Source organism: Ambystoma mexicanum, chromosome 7p, assembly GCF_040938575.1.
Source record: "Ambystoma mexicanum isolate Mex_15411 chromosome 7p, UKY_AmexF1_1, whole genome shotgun sequence".
NCBI lineage: Eukaryota > Metazoa > Chordata > Amphibia > Caudata > Ambystomatidae > Ambystoma > Ambystoma mexicanum.
This window is the reverse complement of record NC_090939.1, coordinates 145,135,119-145,155,839: the sequence shown is the minus strand read 5'-3', so window position 1 is coordinate 145,155,839 and position 20,721 is coordinate 145,135,119. Positions and strand designations below refer to the sequence as shown.

Sequence of the window (20,721 nt, the reverse complement as noted above, 5' to 3'; positions counted from 1 at the left end):
CATGGGGTCATCGCAACTAGAGGCTATCATCGGGGACTTTTTGTGGGGCCCCCACAGGCACAGACTGTCACTGGCCACGTTAACTCTGCCACATAAAGAGGGAGGAATAAAACTCCCAGACCTACAGCTCTACTACCTGGCCGCCCAGCTCAGCCACATCACGAAATGGTTATCAGATGAACCATCGGCCGAATTAGGGCTACTGAAACAATACCACACCAACCTAATCCCTAAAGAAACTCTGTGGTACCCTCTCCGGCAACCCTTGGACATCCCCCTAATCGTTGAGCTCGGCAGGAAGATATGGGCCAGGACCTGCTACATAAGGAAGGTGAAGCACCCGTACTCTCCTGACAACCCTATAGTGGTGGATGTGTGCAAAACGAGGGCGGACCTCTCCGTAGCTAGGAGATGGGAAGAAGCTGGCATATACACGTGGGGGGACTTGTTCGGAGAAGAGGTATTCAGGGACTTCGAGTCGCTACAGGACATTGAAGGACTCTCCAAGGGCCAATTTCTCTGGTACCACAGGCTCAAACAGGCCGCCAAGAAGCAGTGGAACAGCTGGCCAGAGGAACCCACCCCAGATCCGCTGCTGCAGGAACTGCACGACCTCTCGGATGGATGGAGACCAATCTCCAGGCTTTACAACAAGCTCATCGATAAACCTAATCCCAAAGGAATGGCACTGAAGGCGAGATGGGAAGCAGACCTTGAAACACCACTCACCGACAAGGAATGGGAGAGAGCACTAATACACCCCAAGAAGGTGTCAAACTCCAGATTTGGCCAAATACAGCTGAACGTCCTTCACCGAACTTACGTGACTCCCCAAAGGGTTGCATCATTCAACAAGGTCTCACCGGCGTGCCCATGGTGCGGGAGCGACAAGGCGGATATGATCCACATGTTCTGGACTTGTACGAGGGCGATGTCACTCTGGTCCAAAGCCAAACAGTTTTGCAAGGACGTTGGAATGGAAAGATACGACTGGACACCGAGAGAATGTCTACTAGGGACCTACCCCAGACCAAGTAAACTCAAACATATTGTGAAGTTGATGGACCTTTCTTGCATATTAGTAAAAAGAACCATAGCAATGGCCTGGAAGACGCCTGCCGGTCCCAGGCACGAACGGTGGCTACATGAGCTGGAAAGATGGACGGCTGCCGAAACCAGAGCCTGGCAGGAAGGAACCATAACCAGTGGGGACGCCACAAGCGGCACTTTGGACTCCTGGAAGGCCCTCCTGAGAGACATGCGCTTCAACGCAGACCATAAGCCTCCCTGAGAACCCATAACGCTTTGTAGTATTGTCCTTTTGCACCACCAGAGTCGATGCCCCCTGAAACTGTTTTCCCCTCACTTCCCGAATAATCCGTATTCTGTTATTCACAAGCCATCTAAATATATCATCATACGAAGACTGTTGTTTTTGTTGTTCTTTTTATTTTGTTATCGTTCGTAAAGTTTGTATTCATTAATTCCTGTTTCAAAACCAATAAAATACTTTAAAAAAAAAAACAAAAAAAATGGGTCATCGCATGAGCGTCTGAAACTTCCCAAAAAACGCATCCTCAGTTGAAGGTTTAGGCGCTGGAACAGGTAGAGGCCGCTCGTGACGGGTGTACCCCCATGAGCGCATTGAAGATTGGTGCCAGGAGGGCCCACCACTGGCTGGCTCCACATACATCATTGGTGCGGAACCAGGAGGTAGCAAAACTGTATGAGGCAGCGGTGCCCAAGCACGCCAATCGAATGAAGGGCGGAACAGGTTTTTGTTTTCCACATAGCGTGGAAAAGGCTGCCCAGCCTCAAAAGAAATGCTTCCAGCACCAGACATTGTGAACATTGGTGTAAGAGGGGTATCCAAAATGGCCACCATTGAGGTTGGCCCACCATTTTGTCGACGCCTGAGGAGAACTGCGTCACAGGCGAAGGTGAGGCAATTGTCTCCTCAGGGGACTTAAGTAACACTTTAGCCTTGAAACAAGGATCCTCGGCCAAGCTGGTGCTGGCAGATCTTGGATGTTTACTGGACATTTTAGGAACTGCCCCAGAATTAGCCTCCAGTGGAGGAACCTCGGCAGAGCTGGTACTGGAAGGCATGTGGTGCGTGAGTGCCTTCTTTGCCTCCTCGACAGAACCGGTACCGCCATAACCCTCAGTTCTGTCAGTGCTGGATTTAGCCCCAAGAAGAGGAACCTCAGGTTTTAACCCAGGACGAATAGCTTCCTCAAGAGGGGCCTCGAGCCGTGACTTTTGTGGAAATCTCCAGAGACCTCAAGGCATACCCCTGTATCAGTGTGGAAAGCTCCAGAGATGGAGACCTCAGGGCGAACCCCGGTATCCAGAGCCACAGAAGAACTGGGCTGAACTTTAGCACCCAAACGGTGAACCTCGGAACAGTGTCCGGTTTTGGCAGGTCTGCTGTAGGGACCCTCGGAGACGACTCCAGTGCGCCTATTGGGCCCCCTCTGAGGCACCCCAGGAGGGATCTCTGTTAACAGAGCTACTCAAGCCCCTCCTGGTCTTGGAAGACCCCAGGAAGGAGTCCCCTGGCCAAGGTGCCCTAAAAAGTAAAGAACTTACCGGGCATTTCTTCTTCATCGATTAAGAGCTGAAAATGAGGTGGAGGAACACGCTGAAACACCTCCTCCCACCAAAGAAGCCGACGGAGAGGGAAACTCAATAGAAGCATGAGTCCCAGCGAGACCCTCTAAGCCAAGAGAGTGGAGATCTGCCCTTGCGAAACTATGTTCACATGAAGAACAGGACACAAACCCCAGACGCTCCGGGATAGACGGTGGACTAGATGACTGTGGAACCGGAGCAGGAAGGAAGGACAAAGGGAATAAAAGGAAACATTCCTGGTGATGCTAGTGCGTGCAGCCCTGACAGCGCAGAGACAAGGACTGAAGGGCGATGCGTGGGGCGGATCGCAGGAGGGCGGGGTTACGGCCACGTGCGTTACCTCGCGACACCAGCAGTCTGCTGTGGGGTTCGATCTACCTTTGCTGTTGTCCGGCGGCCTTCCGTGGTTTGACGAAGGTTAGTTATGCTCTGGGGGGAACACAGCTTTGCGTCCTCGTGTCTCCCAGCATCTGTGCCCAGTGGGAGCTTCGGCTTCGTTATTCAGTGGTCCTTGGACTCTGGACCAGCTCCTCTCCGTCTCGCTCTCTTCTCTGCATCCCAGCAAGCCTGTCTTCCGAACGTTGTGGCACGTCAAAGTGGTATTCTCAATGGTCCACGACAACTAGACCGCACTATTGGGATTTGAGTGGCGCTCTGTATTACTCCACGCTTCTTCGCCATCAGTTATTTATATCAGCTTTCAATATTAACATTATCAACGTTTCCCCACTTCCGTCTCACCCCATGTCCTCCCTCCCCTGCCGGACCAGTGTTCCTCCTTGTCGATGGGCAGTTGTAAGTCGCTTAGCTAAATAGGTCCAGGATTCTGATTGTGTGTGGGCACCACTGCACCATATAGTCACTTTGTAGGAAGGCTAGCACTGCCCCCAAATCTTTCCAGAAGTTTTGTTGCCTGCCCTGAATCTTATGTTAACCATTCCATTGTGATATGACCACACTTTCTGCAGCCATTCATAAGTAGTCGGTGGTGCTTGTTTCCATTTTTGTGCAATTGTTAGCCAAGCAGCTATCAGTAGGTCCATGAAAATTCGTTTTTGTGCTTTTGGCACGTTCCTCGCTCGAGGTCCGCAGAGCCATAGCCTTTCTCCCACGTGGGCAATATCTTTAAAAATCCTCAAGCATCTGAGATTTCATTTCAGACCAGAAACCATTAATGCTCGGGCAGTCTCCCCTCTTTACAGCCTCTCCAGCACAGATTTGATGTTTGTGGATACTGTTTGGAAAGATTTCCATTTCATGTGTAATTTTCCCTCCGGTGGTATACCCCCCAGCTCTTTGCTTAACACCATAAGCTGACTTTACCAGAGGAGCAAAGCCTTCTGCTGCACTCCCCTGGGCTTTTCGCTCACTTCTTATGGGGAAACTGACATGCCCATAGACAGTCAGTACTGGGAGACTTGGTTTCCCTAGACCTTGGCAATGTTGCAACTTTTCTGCAACATGTTGCAAGTGCACCACAAACCTTACAGTACAGTGCACTTGGGTCTTCCTGTCATTTCTAAAGGACCTAGATACTCTCGAAGGATTTTTTAGGAGAAGTGCAGCTGTGCCTTGGACAGTGCTGGTGGCAGCTTATCTTTTTGTATATTTTTAACCCTTTCCTGCCAGGTAAACCGTGGTTACCATGTTTGGCACAAATGGCTCCAAATGGCCATGCCACAAGGTTTTGTCCTGTCCTTTGGCCATCTTGCCTCTTCACCTTCCCCAGATTGAGCGGACCCGGGTCAGTCCTTATTTGGGCATGCATTCTCCTGCGAAACACCAGGCTTTCGCGGGCATCTGCATCCCTTCTGTGTGTGCTTCCAATATGTGGGCTAGACTGTCTGGTTCCAATACACATCCTGGGTGCCAGAGAGTCTGGTGTGCTGTGAATGCCTGGGACCACTGTGGTCCTTGATTGGTCCACGTATGGTATGCCTGTATGTGAGCAGATCTCCCATTGGGTCCTCTTCGTTGTGGTGTGAAGGAGATTTTGGATTAGAGAAGGCTCCAAACACCCATACCATGTCGATCTCTGGAGTTCTCACTGAACGAAGAATAGGATCCAAGTATCCTGAGATTAAGAAGCAGGATAAAGGTACAGCTGGTATCCTGCTGGAAGGTTTGGCACCCTGAGCCCGCTGTCGTCCTGCTGGACCCCACTGCATATGATCGTCCTAGAAGGTCTGCGAAGATGCTCCGACCCATTGGAATAGTGGGACCAACTATTCTCGGCACCTGCAAGTAAGCCTTCTCGAGTGTCCCTGGGCCAACCAGTGGGTTGACCAGCTTATTCAGGACCTTTGCTCTGTCACCACCGCCGTTTCGAGGAGGCTCTTGCAACTTGGTACCCCGTAAACTCTGTGTTCACAGCACTCACACCGAATTTCGTACACTTGGCGTTCCCAGGTCTGGAGTAAAGTGAGTGTGCCCGAACCGGAGTACACGCAGTTACCGTGTCGCCCAGTCGTGGTGACAAACTTTGCAAACCCATTACAGCTGCGCTCCTCTGTGCCCTGAAGCCTGCTACAGCGGAACTGGCCTGATCCATCCACCAGGAGTGGAGAAATCGCCAATGTCCCGTTTGGGAATTAACGATGTATCTTTGTTGTTGAAAGCCGCAGAGCAGCAAGATTGCCGCATTTGAACCTGCAACCGGAGTGGATTCGACTGGTGAGTAATTGCAACCCTAAACAGTGGCCCCTAGCGCATCCATCAGTTTTTACACACAAGTCGCCCCTGAGGGCCCCTCTTCTTTCCACTGCTAGTGTCAACTAGCAAACTATTCCCGAACTCTAGAACCTGCTCTACCCTGTTGGGGAGACCCTCCACGAATAGTGGGAACTTATTCTGCATCACCTCACCCACCTTCCTGAGCTGCTGACACAAGGGCTAGTTAGAATTGTCTGTTTTGTCCTCCCTCTGTCTTCTTCCCCCATGTCTTGTCTAGAAACAGTTGTGTACCGTGTGTTATAAATGACATATTTACTGATGAAACTAGATGGAGGGGGATTACTTTATAGTCTCTCCCTCTGGCCAAGATGATCAGATCTGACTAGTCAGTGTTCAGCTTGAGAGCCATCATGGATTTTAGAGTATTCCCAGGATAGTGAACCCAGCAACATATTTGAGGGGAAGGCAATCATTTTATCTTGCAAATCATTCCAACTCAAACCGCTCTCCCTCTTCCATTATGGCTTAGTGCAGCTATTAGCATATGTGGCCAGATGCGTGAATGATTGTCTGTGATTCACGCCTTAATTCACATCCTGGGAAATGTGTAATGCAGTGACAACTCTTGATTGGGTGGCCATCAAATGTTTCGATGATGGTGTGCCTGTTTGTAGGCTGGATGTGCGAATAAGAATAGGGATATCTCCACCAAACTTTTGTCAAAAGCTGGATCTCGTCCTCTATCACCCGGAAGGGGATTTAGCCAAGAAAGATGAAAGCTCTGCCCCTGCACTCTGCAATCAGGTTTAGTACTGCTGGATCCAGTGCTCTAGGACCCTCATTCCAGGCTCCTTTCCCTTGACTCGACTGGCAGCCGATCCGCTCGCCTTCAAGTGTCCTTTCCTCTGATTAGCACTTGTCAGCTACTTTACAGACTTATCTTGTGACTGGAACATAAACTCTCCTGAAAGAGGGCCAGCAGTAGGCAGTGTCCAAGACCCATGATATTTCAAGCACATACTTATCTGCAATTGTACCGTTCAGACACCGTCTACATTGCATTATTTACCCAGGCTGCAATCTTTGCTACAGAAGTAGCTGCTCCAATCCCCAGCATTCGACTCCTCTTTCTTCATCTGGTTATGTTGTCCAGGGTCATGGCCTCCTACTTGACCCATGACCGTAACCCGCCCAGCCTACACCTTCACAGCTGTACTGTAGCTTAAACCGCTCCTGTTGCTTCCAGTGAGAGGCTTGCTGCTTGTTTCTGACTCACCGAATAACATTGAACCTGTAGGGGAACATTGTGCACACAACAGCGACTTGTGCTAACTCTGCCTACTATTTAGCAGGTCCTTTTTGCAATAATTGCAACCTTCCCTTTTAGTTTAACTTGCTGATTAATCTTGGGTTTTTAACAATTTCTAAAACCCCTTCCCAAAGGTGCTGCAAATTAAAGTAATCTTTTCTGAAGATTTGGTGACTTTTTGATGCTATTGCCCTCAAAGACGGTTCGAAGATGTTTCTCACCTGTAACATACTACATAACTTCGAGGGGATTGGGTCCTCCGACGTATTCCATATCTATGACATGTAATCACCACAGCTGTGCTGCTTCGGAAACTTTTTTCGGCATCTGCGTCCTGCGTCGATGACGTCGATGCGCCGCCGTCATCCGATGTGATAAGTAGGACGCACGACGCCAGTAGCCTCAGTTCCGTTTTTTCCGCGAACGTGTTGCTTCGTGTTTCTCGGTTCTAGCCTCGACTCTTTGGAGTTCTGTTCTTTCTGGTTCTTCGAACCTGTTCGTTTGGGAATATTCCTTCGACGATGTCTTCCACTTCGTCTTCAGCCCCGCGTCCGGGCTTCAAGAAGTGCGGGGAGTGTGGGTCCAAGATGTCGGTGACTGACTCGCACGACGCCTGCCTCTGGTGCCTCGGGGAGGCCCACGACACGGATGACTGTGTCGACTGCCTGTCGCTCACGTCCAAGGCCTTACGCGAACGTAAGAAGAAATTATCGGTAGGTCGGGTGTCCAAGCCCCGGAAGTCGAAGTCGGCGGGGCTTTCGACGGATGATTCGAGGGGTGACTCTCCGCGTCATCGTCGGAAGTCTCGTCGGTCTTCTTCTAGGAGTCGGTCTCGCCACTCCTCAGCCTCTTCGAGGCATTCTCGGAAGCGCCGTCACCGGTCGCCTTCCAGGTCCTCTTCCGAGGACTCTGCCCGGCACGTCGGTTATCCCACCAGCCGTGCGACGCCGGAGGAATGGGCTTCCTTCGGGAAGAAAATGTTGGCGATTCTTGAGTCGCAGGGTACTCAACCGTCCGCGCCCCCGAGTGGGGTCGGCCGTGTGAGGTCGAGAGACACCGCTCGCAAGAGTGGTCGGCACGAGTCGCGGGAGAGGTCCCGTTCGGACAAGGAGGCTCGTTCTCGCCGTACCCGTTCCAGGTCCCGGTCCTCGACGCGATCGAGACCGTGTGCACCTGTGATGTCTTCGAGGAAGACATCGACGTCTGAGGCGTTGAGGGCGTCGACAGGCTTTCTCGAGGCTCCGGCTCCGAGGAAGTCGTCGAAGCCGTCGACGGTCAGGTCGTCGAGGGACACGCTCGGGGCTCCGGCTTCGAGGGCTGTGTCGACGCCGCCGATACTGGAGGCGCTGCATCTGACGTCGACGCCGATTTCCTCGACGCCGATCCTCTCGGCGCCGTTGCCGGTTTTCTCGACGGCGGCGCCGATTCGCTCGACGCCATCGACGCCTTTCGTGTCGGAGGTGCCCCGTGTCCCGGGTGTACCCCCTAGGAAGGCACTCTCGGGTGCCTTTCCACCACTTGGATTATATTTCTGAGGCGGATGAGGATTCGGATGGCCTGGTTCCTAGTCTGGTGCCAGATGACATTGTCTTGGGCCATAGTCAATTTGACGATTTGAGGCAGTCGCTGCATGATGCCAGTGGACTGGACACCTCTCCGGAGGTGGAATTTGGTCGGCCTGAGCCTGGCTCCCATGCCGATTCCTCATACCGGCGCCTTATGGCTAGGGTGTCTGAGTTTCTGGGGTGGTCTGCTCCCCCAGGGGAGTTTGTGCAGGATGATCTGACGGACATCCTTGATGTTGGTCCCCCAACTGACCCGGTACTGCCGTTCCATATGGCTTTACAGCGTAGGGTGGCGGCGGCTTGGACTGCTCCGGAGAGTCTCCCGGCAGTGGGCAGATCCTTGTCGCGTAAATACCGTCCAGCCAGTGGCGACCCCTGCTACTTGGCCAGGCACCCCACTCCGGAAAGTTTGGTGGTGCAGGCGGCCACGGCCCCGGCTAAGCAGGCGTCGTACCCTACCATCCCTCCTGATAGGGACGACAAACGTTTTGATGGCTGGGCGAAGAAGGTGTTTTCTTCTGGTGGTATGGCGCTTCAGGCGGCCAACTCCATTTGTGCCTTGTCGCGTTTCACGCACACTCTGTGGAACTGTTGCGTTGGCGGCTGAACATATTCCCGAAGGGGACGAACGGGATGGTTTCCTTGCTATGGTCCAGGATGGTAAGGATGCCATGTGTGAGTCCGTTCAGTCGGGTTTGGACTTAGCTGAATGCGTCAGTAGGTCCATGGCGGCGAGCACCGTGATACGCAGGTTTGCGTGGTTGCGGAAGTCGGGGTTTGCTCCTGATGTGCAGTCCCGGCTCCTCAACATGCCCTTTGATGGTGAACATCTTTTTGGCAGCAAGGCTGACGAGAGCCTTGAGAGGTTGCAGACCTCAAAAGCTGCAGCGAAGTCGTTGGGCGCTGCAGTTCGCCAACCTCCGCCTTTTCGTCCTAGGGGACAGCAGTGGAGGGGTGGCTCCTTTCGCTATTACTCGTCCTTTGGTAAAGCAAGAGGAGCTGGCAGTCAAAGGGGCCAACGCAGGGGTACCAGAGGTGGACGACAAGGTACCCGTGGTGCCAAGGCCGCTCGGGCAGTTGCCTCTTTGCCCTCAGGTAACGCCGCAGCCGCTCCTACTCAGTCATGAGGCCATGTCCCATGGTTCGCCGGTTGGGGGAAGGCTGGCGCAGCATCTTGTAGAGTGGCGTGCCATTACTTCAGATGTGTGGGTTCTGGAGATCATAACCCACGGCTACTGTCTTCCCTTTCGGCACAGGCCTCGCGACAATCCACCGGGGAACCTCTCTTTGAAGTGTCCGGATCCGCTCCTTGCGCAGGAAATTCAAGCCCTGCTGGAGAAAGGCGCCATAGAACTGGTGCCTGTAGCGGAGAGGAACAAGGGATGGTATTCCCCTTATTTTTTGATTTCCAAGAAAGACGGGGGATTGAGACCCATCATGGACTTGCGCGGTTTGAACAAACTCCTCAGGAAGGACAAGTTCAAGATGGTTACTCTCTCTCAAGTCCTCCAGGCCCTTCAGCTTCAGGACTGGTTGGTGTCACTCGACCTCAAGGATGCTTACTTCCATGTGCCGATCCATCCCAAGCACAAGAAGTACCTGAGGTTCGCGGTTGGCGACTCGCACTTTCAGTTTCGGGTCCTGCCGTTCGGTTTGACCTCCGCCCCGAGGGTTTTCACCAAGCTCATGGTGGTGGTGGCAGCGCATCTCAGGCAAGGGGGGATTCACGTCTACCCCTACCTGGACGATTGGTTGATCAGGGGGAGCTCTCCCGAGCAAGTCCTGGATCATCTGTCCGTCGCCTGCCACTCCCTTCACAGGCTGGGCTTCTCCCTCAATTTAAAGAAGTCCCATTTGACGCCAACACAGAAGCTCCAGTACATCGGAGCAGTGCTCGACACTTCCCTGGGGCAGTGTTTTCCTCCCCAGGTGAGGGCTCTTCACATTCAGCAGATGGTGCACAAGTTTCAGCATGCCCAGACGCTCCCGGCGTTCGAGTTCTTGAGGTTGCTCGGCCTCATGGCATCCTGCATTCTTCTGGTGCCAGAGGCTCGCCTGCGGATGAGATCTTTGCAGTGGGCACTCAAGACGCAATGGTCGCAGTCCTCCGGCAGGATGTCGGACCCGGTTCAGGTGCCGCCCTCGGTCACCCGGGACCTTCTGTGGTGGGCCGTCGAAGGCAACTTGATGAAGGGGGCTCCATTTTGGCTACCCTGGCCGGAGGTGACGATCGTGACGGATGCATCCCTCACGGGATGGGGAGCTCATGCCAACGGGCTGACAGTCAGCGATCGTTGGTCTCCGTCGGAGTCCAGACTCCATATCAATCTGTTGGAGCTGAGGGCCGTCAGGCTAGCCCTGAAGGCTTTTCTGCCGACTGTGCGAGGAAAGACTGTCCTGATCATGACGGACAACACTGTGGCCATGCACTACCTCAACAAAAAGGGGGGGGGCAGGGTCACTTCCTCTGTGCAGGGAGGCGATGCAGCTCGAGTTCTGGGCCATCCGGCAGGAAGTTTCGATCTCGGCAGTTCATCTGGCCGGAGACGAAAACGTGACGGCGGACGCTCTGAGCAGGCAGAGCGCGATCTCTCACGAGTGGGAGTTGGCTCAGGAGATTCTCCTGGAGATCTTCGCCCTTTGGGGGACCCCTCAAGTGGATCTCTTCGCCTCCAGTGTCAACCGGAAGTGCGAGAGGTTTTGCTCGCGGGAATTTCCTCCGAAAGGAGCCTTAGGAGACGCGTTTGTGGTGGAGTGGTCATTCCCGCTGCTGTACGCGTTTCCTCCAGTCCCCGTCATCCCGCAAGTGCTGCGGAGGTTACGGAAGTTCGGTTCCCGGATGATCCTCATTGCTCCGGCGTGGGCTCGGAGGACGTGGTACCCGGACCTTCTCGACTTGTCCATCTGCCCTCCACGTCGTCTTCCCTACCGAGACGATCTGCTCTCACGGGAGGGGGGTCAGGTTCTCCATCCAGAGGTCGGATCCCTCAACCTTCACGCTTGGCTTCTGAAAGGTTGAGGTATAAGGATTGGGACCTCCCTGAAGACGTGATGGAGGTGTTGCTTTCGGCCCGAAGGCCCGCAACTAAGTCTCTGTACCGTTGCCGTTGGCGTAAGTTCTGCGACTGGTGCAGAGTTCAGAATGTGGATCCTTTTGCATTGACATCCCCATGGTTCTGTCCTTTTTGCTTTCTTTGGCCCACAGGGGCTTGCAAGGGGGTACCATTAAAGGTTACCTGGCGGCGCTGTCCATCTTTAAGCGCTCATCTGAAGAATGTTCTTACTTTAAAATCCCTTTAATTTCACAGTTTCTGAAAGGGCTCACTAATGTGTTCCCTCCGTCGCCTTTCCTGGTGCCCGGTTGGGATTTAAACCTTGTTCTTAGGTTTCTTATGGGTGCTCCGTTTGAGCCTTTACATTCTTGCCCTTTGAGGCTGTTGACTTTGAAAACTGTGTTTTTAGTTGCGGTTACTTCCGCTCGCAGAGTGAGTGAGTTACAGGCACTTTCTGTTAAGCCACCCTTCACTGTATTTCACAAGGACAGGGTTGTCCTTCGAGTTCGTCCTTCTTTTCTTCCAAAGGTAGTGACGGAATTTCATTTGGCCCAGAAGATTGTTCTTCCGGCATTCTATCCTCCTCCGCATCCTGGTAAGGAAGAGGAGAGGCTCCATAGGCTTGATCCTAGGAGAGCTTTGAGCTTTCCTCCGCATCCTGGTAAGGAAGAGGAGAGGCTCCATAGGCTTGATCCTAGGAGAGCTTTGAGCTTTTATGTTTCTCGCATGTCCCGGGTCAGAGTGGACGATCAACTCTTTATTGGTTACGCTGGTAAGCGCTTGGGGCAAGCTGTGACGAAACAGACTTTGTCCCGCTGGATTATTTTGGCCATCTCGGAGTGTTACCGCTTGGCGGGTAAGGACCCACCGGCTGGCTTGCGGGCCCATTCTACCAGGGGCATGGCTGCATCTACTGCCCTGCAGAGGGGTGTTCCTATTCGCAACATCTGTGATGCTGCCACCTGGGCTTCAGTACATACATTTGTACGGCATTATTCCCTCGATTCCATCAGAGGGCAGGATCTGGCCTTTGGCAAGGCGGTCCTTTGCTCTGCTATTTGATTGGCTATTCTAAATTTTGTTTCTAAATTCTTTCCCTCCTCCTTGATTTGGTACTGCTTTGGGAGTCTGTCATAGATATGGAATACGTCGGAGGACCCAATCCCCTCGAAGAACAAGTTACTTTCTTACCTGGTAACGTTCTTTCGATGGGATGGTCCGACGACGTATTCCATATCGCTCCCGCCCTGCCTTCCCCGCTGCAGAATTTCTGTTGCGATTGCAGCTTACGTTCCGCAAGGCTTTGTGTCGGACTGGCAGTTGACTAATGTCACACGTTCTGGGGGAAAAAACTACAACTGAGGCTACTGGCGTCGTGCGTCCTACTTATCACATCGGATGACGTCGGACGTTGGAGGAGGTCCTCGACGGCGGCGCATCGACGTCATCGACGCAGGACGCAGACGCCGAAAAAAGTTTCCGAAGCAGCACAGCTGTGGTGATTACATGTCATAGATATGGAATACGTCGTCGGACCATCCCATCGAAAGAACGTTACCAGGTAAGAAAGTAACTTGTTCTTCTCCTCCCCTCTTGCGAGTATTGCGCGGACTTCCCTGAAACGCTTGCCCCCTTAAGAGTCGGGGAATGAACATAGAAGCCCTTCCCCAGAGGTGTGCATTGATATTACTGAGCCCTACAAACAGAACCCACGGTAGATAGCAAGTGTTTAAATTTAGAAACCGTGAAATGTCCACACCCAAACACCAGATAACCGGATAGAACATTTCAATTAAGTACATCTTTCTTTTCTTCTACAAAGTGCTGGCTCACAATATTTCCTTTTGATATGATACAAATCGATGATCTGCTTAATGCAAAAAGAAGTTGCTTGTCTTTTTCTTTTACATAGTTGCAGGCATTAAACTATTTTTAAAGTAAATATATGGTCTGCCATGTCTGTTTGGTAAAAGAGGTTTGGGAACAATGTTTCTGTGCATGTACCCGCTCAAAAGCAATAAACCTACCAATCAAATGTCGTATCATTTCGTATCCTTTTGCTAGGTCTGCCAGAGGAATAAAAAAAAAATGAATATATTTCTTATTTTTCCTACTGTCCGCAGGGCCCGATCATATATGCACAACTAGATCATTCTGGCGGTCAAGCAAGCGATCAGATCATCAAATCCGAATCTGTTGTGTATGCTGATATTAGAAAAAACTGAGGCTAGACTCCCACGTGGTGCCAAACAAAGCTGGAAAAGGGATAACCTATAGAACTGGAATCACTTGAAATGGATGTGACCCAGGAACCACATATGGCCTTGCTGCCTTGGACCAATGCATGTGAATACGGAGAGATATATGTGTATTATATATATAAATGTGCCTGTAAATATTCTATTTAATTTGTACCAAAGTGGAGACCAATGGTGCATGCTTGAGATGTGGTTGGAAAACAATCCTTCCTTCATCTTTCTTATGAGCGAAAGATTGGTTGGGTTGGAGTAAAGAAACTATTTTTTTGCAAATTGTTACATGCGATTTTTAATATAAAAAGGAGTGTATTTTAGTAGAAACAGAACTTGCTTAGGACATAAAACTCAACAATCGAGCTACTCCGTACAGCTGTCAAGAAGGTGGTATGGCCACCAGCCTTCCAACACCACTGCCATTTCTGTACCGTGTAGTGATTTCAGGACACAAGCTGCTCCTTTTTCAGTGTGAAACTTGTCTAGAAATCTGATTGTGCGTGTACTGGACACATTGGGACGGTTATACAACACCGAATGTTGATGGTACCTGAAAAGCTGCAGTTTAGATTGTACCTCTTTAGATAATCAAAGTGTGCGTGAACCTGCAGCAACTCGTTCTTTGTCTAGTTTACATAGTCCTTTTCCTCTTGTTCCTGCTTTCTGCACCATTTTATTCTACAAACTAATAATTGTAAAGCTGCTTTCGTCCATTGCTACAAAAGGATCTGCAAAACTAATGGGCCCCACCCAATTCAAAAGCCACAATCTGACACCCCCGTCAGGTGGCAGGAGGAATTGCCCATGTGGCATGCATCTACTCACTTCTGGAAAGCCAGAAGTCGAGTCATGCAGGTCTGGGAAATATGCGAGGCAGGTCAAAAGCATTGAGGGCCCACAACGAAAAGCCTTGAAGGATGTTTTTCAAGTCGTTCGTTCTCAAAGGAAATGTTGGTTGAATTTGTAACTGTAAACTCGGATGCCTTTTTCTGCTGACAAGAAGTTCCGGAGAAACGGGACAGCAGTGATCTATCCCTTATTTGCAGTGGGCAGAGCGTTGACCAGGGTTTGCGGGCACTAGATCTACACTTGGAGGTCAAATACCAAATTTCTGAAACTGGCCTTATAACGATTTGGTTTTTTAGACATCCAGTGTGCAAACCCCTGCTTTTGGGAACACTCCAATGGCGCCACATCTTCTCTGACCTGCAGAAAAGACATTAAAAGGAACAAAACTTCTGAGGTGTTCCATTCTTTGCTCTGTAGGAATCTTAAAGTGTAATCATGTTAAGTGACATTTCCAACCATGACCGCTTACCATCAGACCAATTGGAACACTCCTAAATTTTCAGAGATTGCGTGCCAAGGTGGCCCGCTAGGAGTCCAGTTATTAAAAATGCCTTTTTAGCTACCTGTACTCGAATACACTGCCATATAGCTTTGTTTACTTTTGTCAAACTGGTTATTCTGATTGCTGCTTTTACTGCCTATTTGCTGTAGAGTTGGCATTTGTTGTGAATTCTCCCTGCTTTGGTGCTTATGTCTAGGGAGACTTTAATATGCTGGGCTGTTAGTTTCCCAAAACCCACTACAAAAATGTTATCCATCACAGTGAAAGGAAGAAGGGGCTTGGCCTGCCAAGGTGGTAGTCAAGGAACTGTTCCTCTCTCGCTGCCTGTTCGTCATTATGGCATTCTCAAACCCATCTTCCCCGATTAATGCCACCTGAATCTTTTTTTAGCAGATTGGGAACATTTCCGTGACTAAATGTGTGTGCAAGGTTAACAACCTACTTGCTTATACATTTCTTTTTTTACCGGAGGATTGAGACCTAGGCTTGTACAGTTTCCACTTGCTTGTCTATTTCCCCAGAAAAGGAGACTTGAGCATCCAGTGATGTGATTGATATATTTTGCAAACACTATATTGAGGCAGAGCAATTTAGTTTGATTTGAGTCTTCTTGCTTTGTGTAGTGCTCACAAGGTGCTGACTTTTCTTCTTGGGTATACAAAGCTGCTCATTTAAAAACAATAAAAATAAACAAATGGACATCTTCAGAAAACACTCAAATGTAATCTTTTGTATTTATTTTTGCATTTCATTATCCGATCATTGCTATATTGTTACTCCTGCTGTGAAAACACTATGCCATTAATAATTTAGTGGAATAGATTTAGGGACACTGAATCTCAGGCTTTTGAATCTGGTGTGCTTGTGTTTAGAATCTGTTGGAGCATCTTCAGTCTCTGATTGGGGAGCAGAGGAATATCGGCACATCCGGACCATGAAAGTGTACACTTGGTATATCGCTAGTCTCCACAGGGTCCTACTGACTTCATCTCGGCCATAGAATTATAATGACTGTTTCTGCTATGGGACTGCCATTGAAGCAAACTGAGAAGGATCTCAAAGCCTTTGCTACTTGCCTCTTTTTAAGACACTCCATAATGTACAAGATCGTGCAGCGGCATAAAGATGAGCGAATGAGCGTTGTGTATTTTTGGAACTTCCTCTGCTGCTTTTATTAAGGAAACCCAGTAGCTGCACTTAAACTTTTTTATTCATCAAACTTTAATCAAATTGCTGGTTTGGCCATCACTTTTACTCTACATTGATATTATGTCACCCCGCAATAGTGAAGCTTTTTCACAGAAAAACCATTGTTTTCAAATGCAAAGCCAAACTGCATTTGCAGCAACAGGTGTGCTCTGTGCTGGCTGTGGCATAGTCGGTCTGGACCTGTACCAGTGGGGCTGGATGGTTTTACTGCCTGCATTGTCACGTGTTTTCCCTTTTCCACTTCAGTCTCTGCCATCCTTGCCTTTTCTTAATCTGCATATTAGTATTTTTCGTGTGGATGTCGTGCTCCCAGTCATTTTCCTGGTAAGAAGCCACACACTCTGGCCTGGAACCGGACACTTTGAGTGCTGTGTTCAGCTCACGCTGTATTTTCTCCATGATCTCTCTGCTCTGCCGCTGGGATCTTTTAAAACCGCCTCCGCTGACACCTTTCTGTCTCTCCATCATTGTGCAAAATTAAGGCAAAAACCATCGTCCACCAAATGGTATTGTGCCACCTCTTACCAGAGGCTGCTACAAACACTAAGATATTCCATGAGGGCTCTTAGGGCCTACTTCGGCAGTAAGGTTGAGCTCTCTTCCTCCGTGTCACTTTTCCCCACTTATATGCAGCTTGTCCACAATATGGTGTTGCAGGTCAGAGTTCGAAAGTTGTGTCCACGCAGGTCTGAGCCTCCTGTACATCTTGGCAAACCATTGTAGCCCAGGTTTTTCTCAATCAGGGAAAAGATGTAGCTCTCCTTCCTTTTTTCTTGGGACATTGCCTTTGCACAGTCATGTCAGCAGTGCCCCTTCACAGAACAAAGTCCTCTTCTGGCCGATCCCTTTTCAGAAATGCCTACACAGTCACTGCCTCCTAAGGTACTAGCAGACATTTTCCCCGTCAGTCGTATGACCAGTTGAACTAATGCAAGTGAACCAGATCTGCCAAAGTCTTACACAAAATGGTTATTAGCATAATGAAGTTGGAGGAACTGCTTTCTTGACTCCAACGGTGGAACTGTGGAGCCATGTACTCGTTCTTCTGCTCTGGTGTTAAAACCAGGAGAAGGGTTGCCACTCAGATCCAGAAAGTTGTCCTGCTGGATTTAAGATGAACTGTCATTGCCCTACCCGGTCAACAAAAAATTACATCTGGTGCAGTCCTCTGGGGGCTGCTGCCATGGCATGTGGAAAGACCCCTGATGGCTTTGCAGGTTTATCAACTATTCCCCCTGGCAAAGATTCTGTAGGGCTCAGGTTTGACCAAAGGTAAACTTGCCATTCCGTAACCTTTACCAACATGATTATGGCAGGATGCAATCAAAAACTGTGGCAGGAATTGGCTGATTTCACCAAGGATATGCATCCCACCTCTCCTACGTAAACGCCTTAGTGTCTATCTGGCTTTGGGTATGCCAAACCTGCAGTATTGACTTGTTGCAGTCTGCTTTGCACCATTTAGATTGTACTTCTCTGGCCATGTGTATTGCTTAGGCATGCAGTCTGGTGCAGATGAAGGCTAGCACACAAAGAGAACATTAAGACTTTTTTGGGGGTGAGGGGGTCTCTTAAACAGGTACGACCTTTTCCATGCCATTGACTAGGTGCCTACAAGAAAATAAAGCCAGCACCTTCACAGCCAATTTGTTGGTGGTTTTGATCCGAGGTCTCATCTCAGTTATTGGTTTGGGGGACTTCATGAGCCCCAGGGACTTATACTCCTAGTTTTTCACGGATTCAAACCACAAACAATGAGAAGAAACTCTAAATCCCTTAATTCCTAGGGTGGGAGGACTACCTGAATTTCTAGATTTCTGAGGTGGGGGCAAGGCAGAGTCTTTATCTTACTCCTAGCCCATTCACCAGTGCACAGTGTGGCTTGGTAACTCTTGATGGACAAGGTGGACCATATCCTGCAGATTCAAGCCATGGAATAGGTCTCTGCTTCTTAAACTCACCGGGGCGTTTACTTTAGAATGTATGCTATAGTAAAGAACCCAGCAGGACTACACCCAGTTTTTTACCTTTTGGCCTTCAATCGGTTTTTCCCTATGGAAAGGTTTAAGATGATCACTGGCTAGAGCAGATTCACTTCTCCCTTCAAACGGAGGACTGGCTTCATAACCTTCAAATTCTCATTTGTCCTCCACACACTCAACATTCACCCGAAAGAGCCCCATCTAACCAGGCTGAAGAACGAGACTACTGTTGCCCTCAGACTTGCTCATTTCAGTTAAGAGCAGACTGTTACCTAGCAGTCACCTGTTCTTTGCTCAGTGTGAATGCCACTGCAAAGAACAATTAAGTGTCAAGCTATCAATTCGTTGGTTGGACCTCTAAAGATTTTAGGTATCCATGCCAGCCTATGGTCCCACCTTACGCACTTCTCTAAAAGGTTATCACTGCATACCTAGATCGCTGAACTTCATAACTTGCTACCTCATCAGCACGTTTTGAGTTACCTAGACACATCCCTTTTACCAATTGGTTGTGTCTGTCACTTGTCACTATAGCAGAACGTTAACCCGTTTTATGTTCTTTAAACAATTCTTTCGTGCATGTCAAAAACCTGACTAGATCAGGCATGCGGGTGGGGAGTCCTGCAGGATGCCCAGCCGCTCTGGGTGCTTTTCTTCATGTGCAAAGATTTCTCTTTCTAATCTAGTCGTTGAATCTTGGGGCCTTAATGTTCTTCCCACGCCCTTTTCGCATATACCTTCTGAGCCCATAGCTACTGCAATTCTAATGGTTTCTTGGAACACCTTTGTGGTTGCTCTTATTTTGGCCTGGATATAGTGAGCGTCTGGCCCTGTCGGCATCAGAACCTTGCACTGCCTTTCTCATAACATACCCATATTTCCTACTGAAAGCTTTGTATAGTTTCCATCTCAGCATGGAGATTTTTCTCCACCTTGTCACCTAAAACATTTCGGCAAGGGTCTTGAACATCCACAATGTGCAATGGGTGAGTTTAAAGTTCTTCTTTGACGGAAGTCTTTCCATTCCAGATTGGGTTTTTGTTGTCAATACTAGACAATTTCTTGGCAAACTGGCAACAAGGTAGTGTCCTGCACTCTGGAAGGCTATTTAGGCAAAGGGCGTTCTGCCCCTGAAGGGCTTCATGTAAATGTGATTTTTTTTATCTAGGCTGGGTTTGTGGCATTTTAGGGATGCTCCACTTAACGTCCTCGCCAGTTGTTTCAGTCTGTTATCGAACACTTTTATGATCCGACTGGTGCTCAGATCCAACCACACACTGAATATTCCTGCTTGATCCCGTATATATTTAAAGGGGATGAGACCTGGGAGTATGAATGCATTACTCATAGTAACTAATGTAATCTTAGTCCACAGTCCCCCTTTCATTCTATGACAAGACAGTCTAAGACAAAGGGTGCTGCACAAAAGCGTTGGTCCTGTCGCTGTTGGTAATGACATCTCATAAGTACGGATCAAAGCTAGAACTACAGTGATTAAAGTGAGTAGCTCTTTCTATAAAACTGACAGTCACAATTGTATAATTGAAATAAGGCTTTTAATTTTTTTAATCCAACTACTTATTTGACAGTAATGAATCAGAAAATGCTCTCCAAATTGCTAGTTATTGGTGACAGTACATCTCCGTACCCTGAATACCACTGAAATGTGTAGTTAAATGTATAGTGGGGTTTGGTTCTTAACTCGTAAAAGATAAAATACATGCAACATTGGTTCAGATTTACTATGCAAATCTACCATTCTTGCAGTATGACCTGGGCTAGTGGCAATCCATAGCTACAAACGTACAACCATATTTATTGGATAATGGAATCAAGGCTTTTTATTCTTCTCAACGTGGTAATTTATTTTGAAGCTCGGGTTTGCAGCTTCAGAGCTGCACAGAATAGCTGTATTATATTAAATGCACGATTTGTCGTTTGTCCTTTCTTTTTCTGGTGTATGGGGATCTGTTTCTTTTATAACATTGGGAAAATGTGTGTGCCGACATAGGCAAGTGATCAAATAATGAGCAAGGAACCATTTGGAGGGCGGGTGAGGGAGTATCACCCCGATTACCTCTGGTATTTCATTATTTGAAAAAGAAAATATCTTGCCTAGCACACCCGCACAGGGCCTTGGCACTTAAGAGTGGAGGAGATAGTTACTGCTGAACTCTCTCCATTAGCCCCTTTGAACTTGCAGTGAACATAGAAAAGGTAAGCAAGGAATGCAATGTGAGCTGTGCTTTCATTCAACAGGGTAACTTAAAATAAGTGTCAATTTAATTAGCAAACCTACAGAATTGCATAGCAAATTGCTATGCAACACTACTTATTTTATGCCTTGAGGAAGCCAGAAACACTTTTTAAAGTGTCACTAATTTAACAGACATTATTCTGACCCAATGCTTGGATTTATTGATGCTAACACTTAGGAATTTAAAATTATCCATTACTTATATAGTCCTTTCGCCAACATACTTCACATAAAACACTATTATATCAAATTGTTACCCGCCAACCAAAATTATTACACATTTCTTGACCTCAGAAGGATGAATGTTTGATCACACCTTGCTAGGATTCAAACCTGTGAAATGTGGAACACTCCTAGATCCCAGCAGTGAGCACTTAATCCACTGAGCTATCATAACAGATAATTCTCCTTAAATATGCATTCCACAGCATTTGTT

General features: G+C 48.8%; 1 protein-coding gene across 2 annotated transcripts in view; it reads left to right on the top strand.

The window, feature by feature from the left end:
• The window catches only part of MPZL1 (myelin protein zero like 1), a 356,406-nt gene extending 340,855 nt beyond the window's left edge, over window positions 1-15,551 (top strand). For both annotated transcript variants that reach the window (XM_069635931.1, XM_069635932.1), the window contains one exon: window positions 13,358-15,551. In XM_069635931.1, the coding sequence (XP_069492032.1) occupies window positions 13,358-13,459 (102 nt within the window). In that variant the 3' untranslated portion in view covers window positions 13,460-15,551. The remainder of the gene's footprint in view (window positions 1-13,357) is intronic.
• The last annotated feature ends 5,170 nt before the right edge of the window (window positions 15,552-20,721 follow it).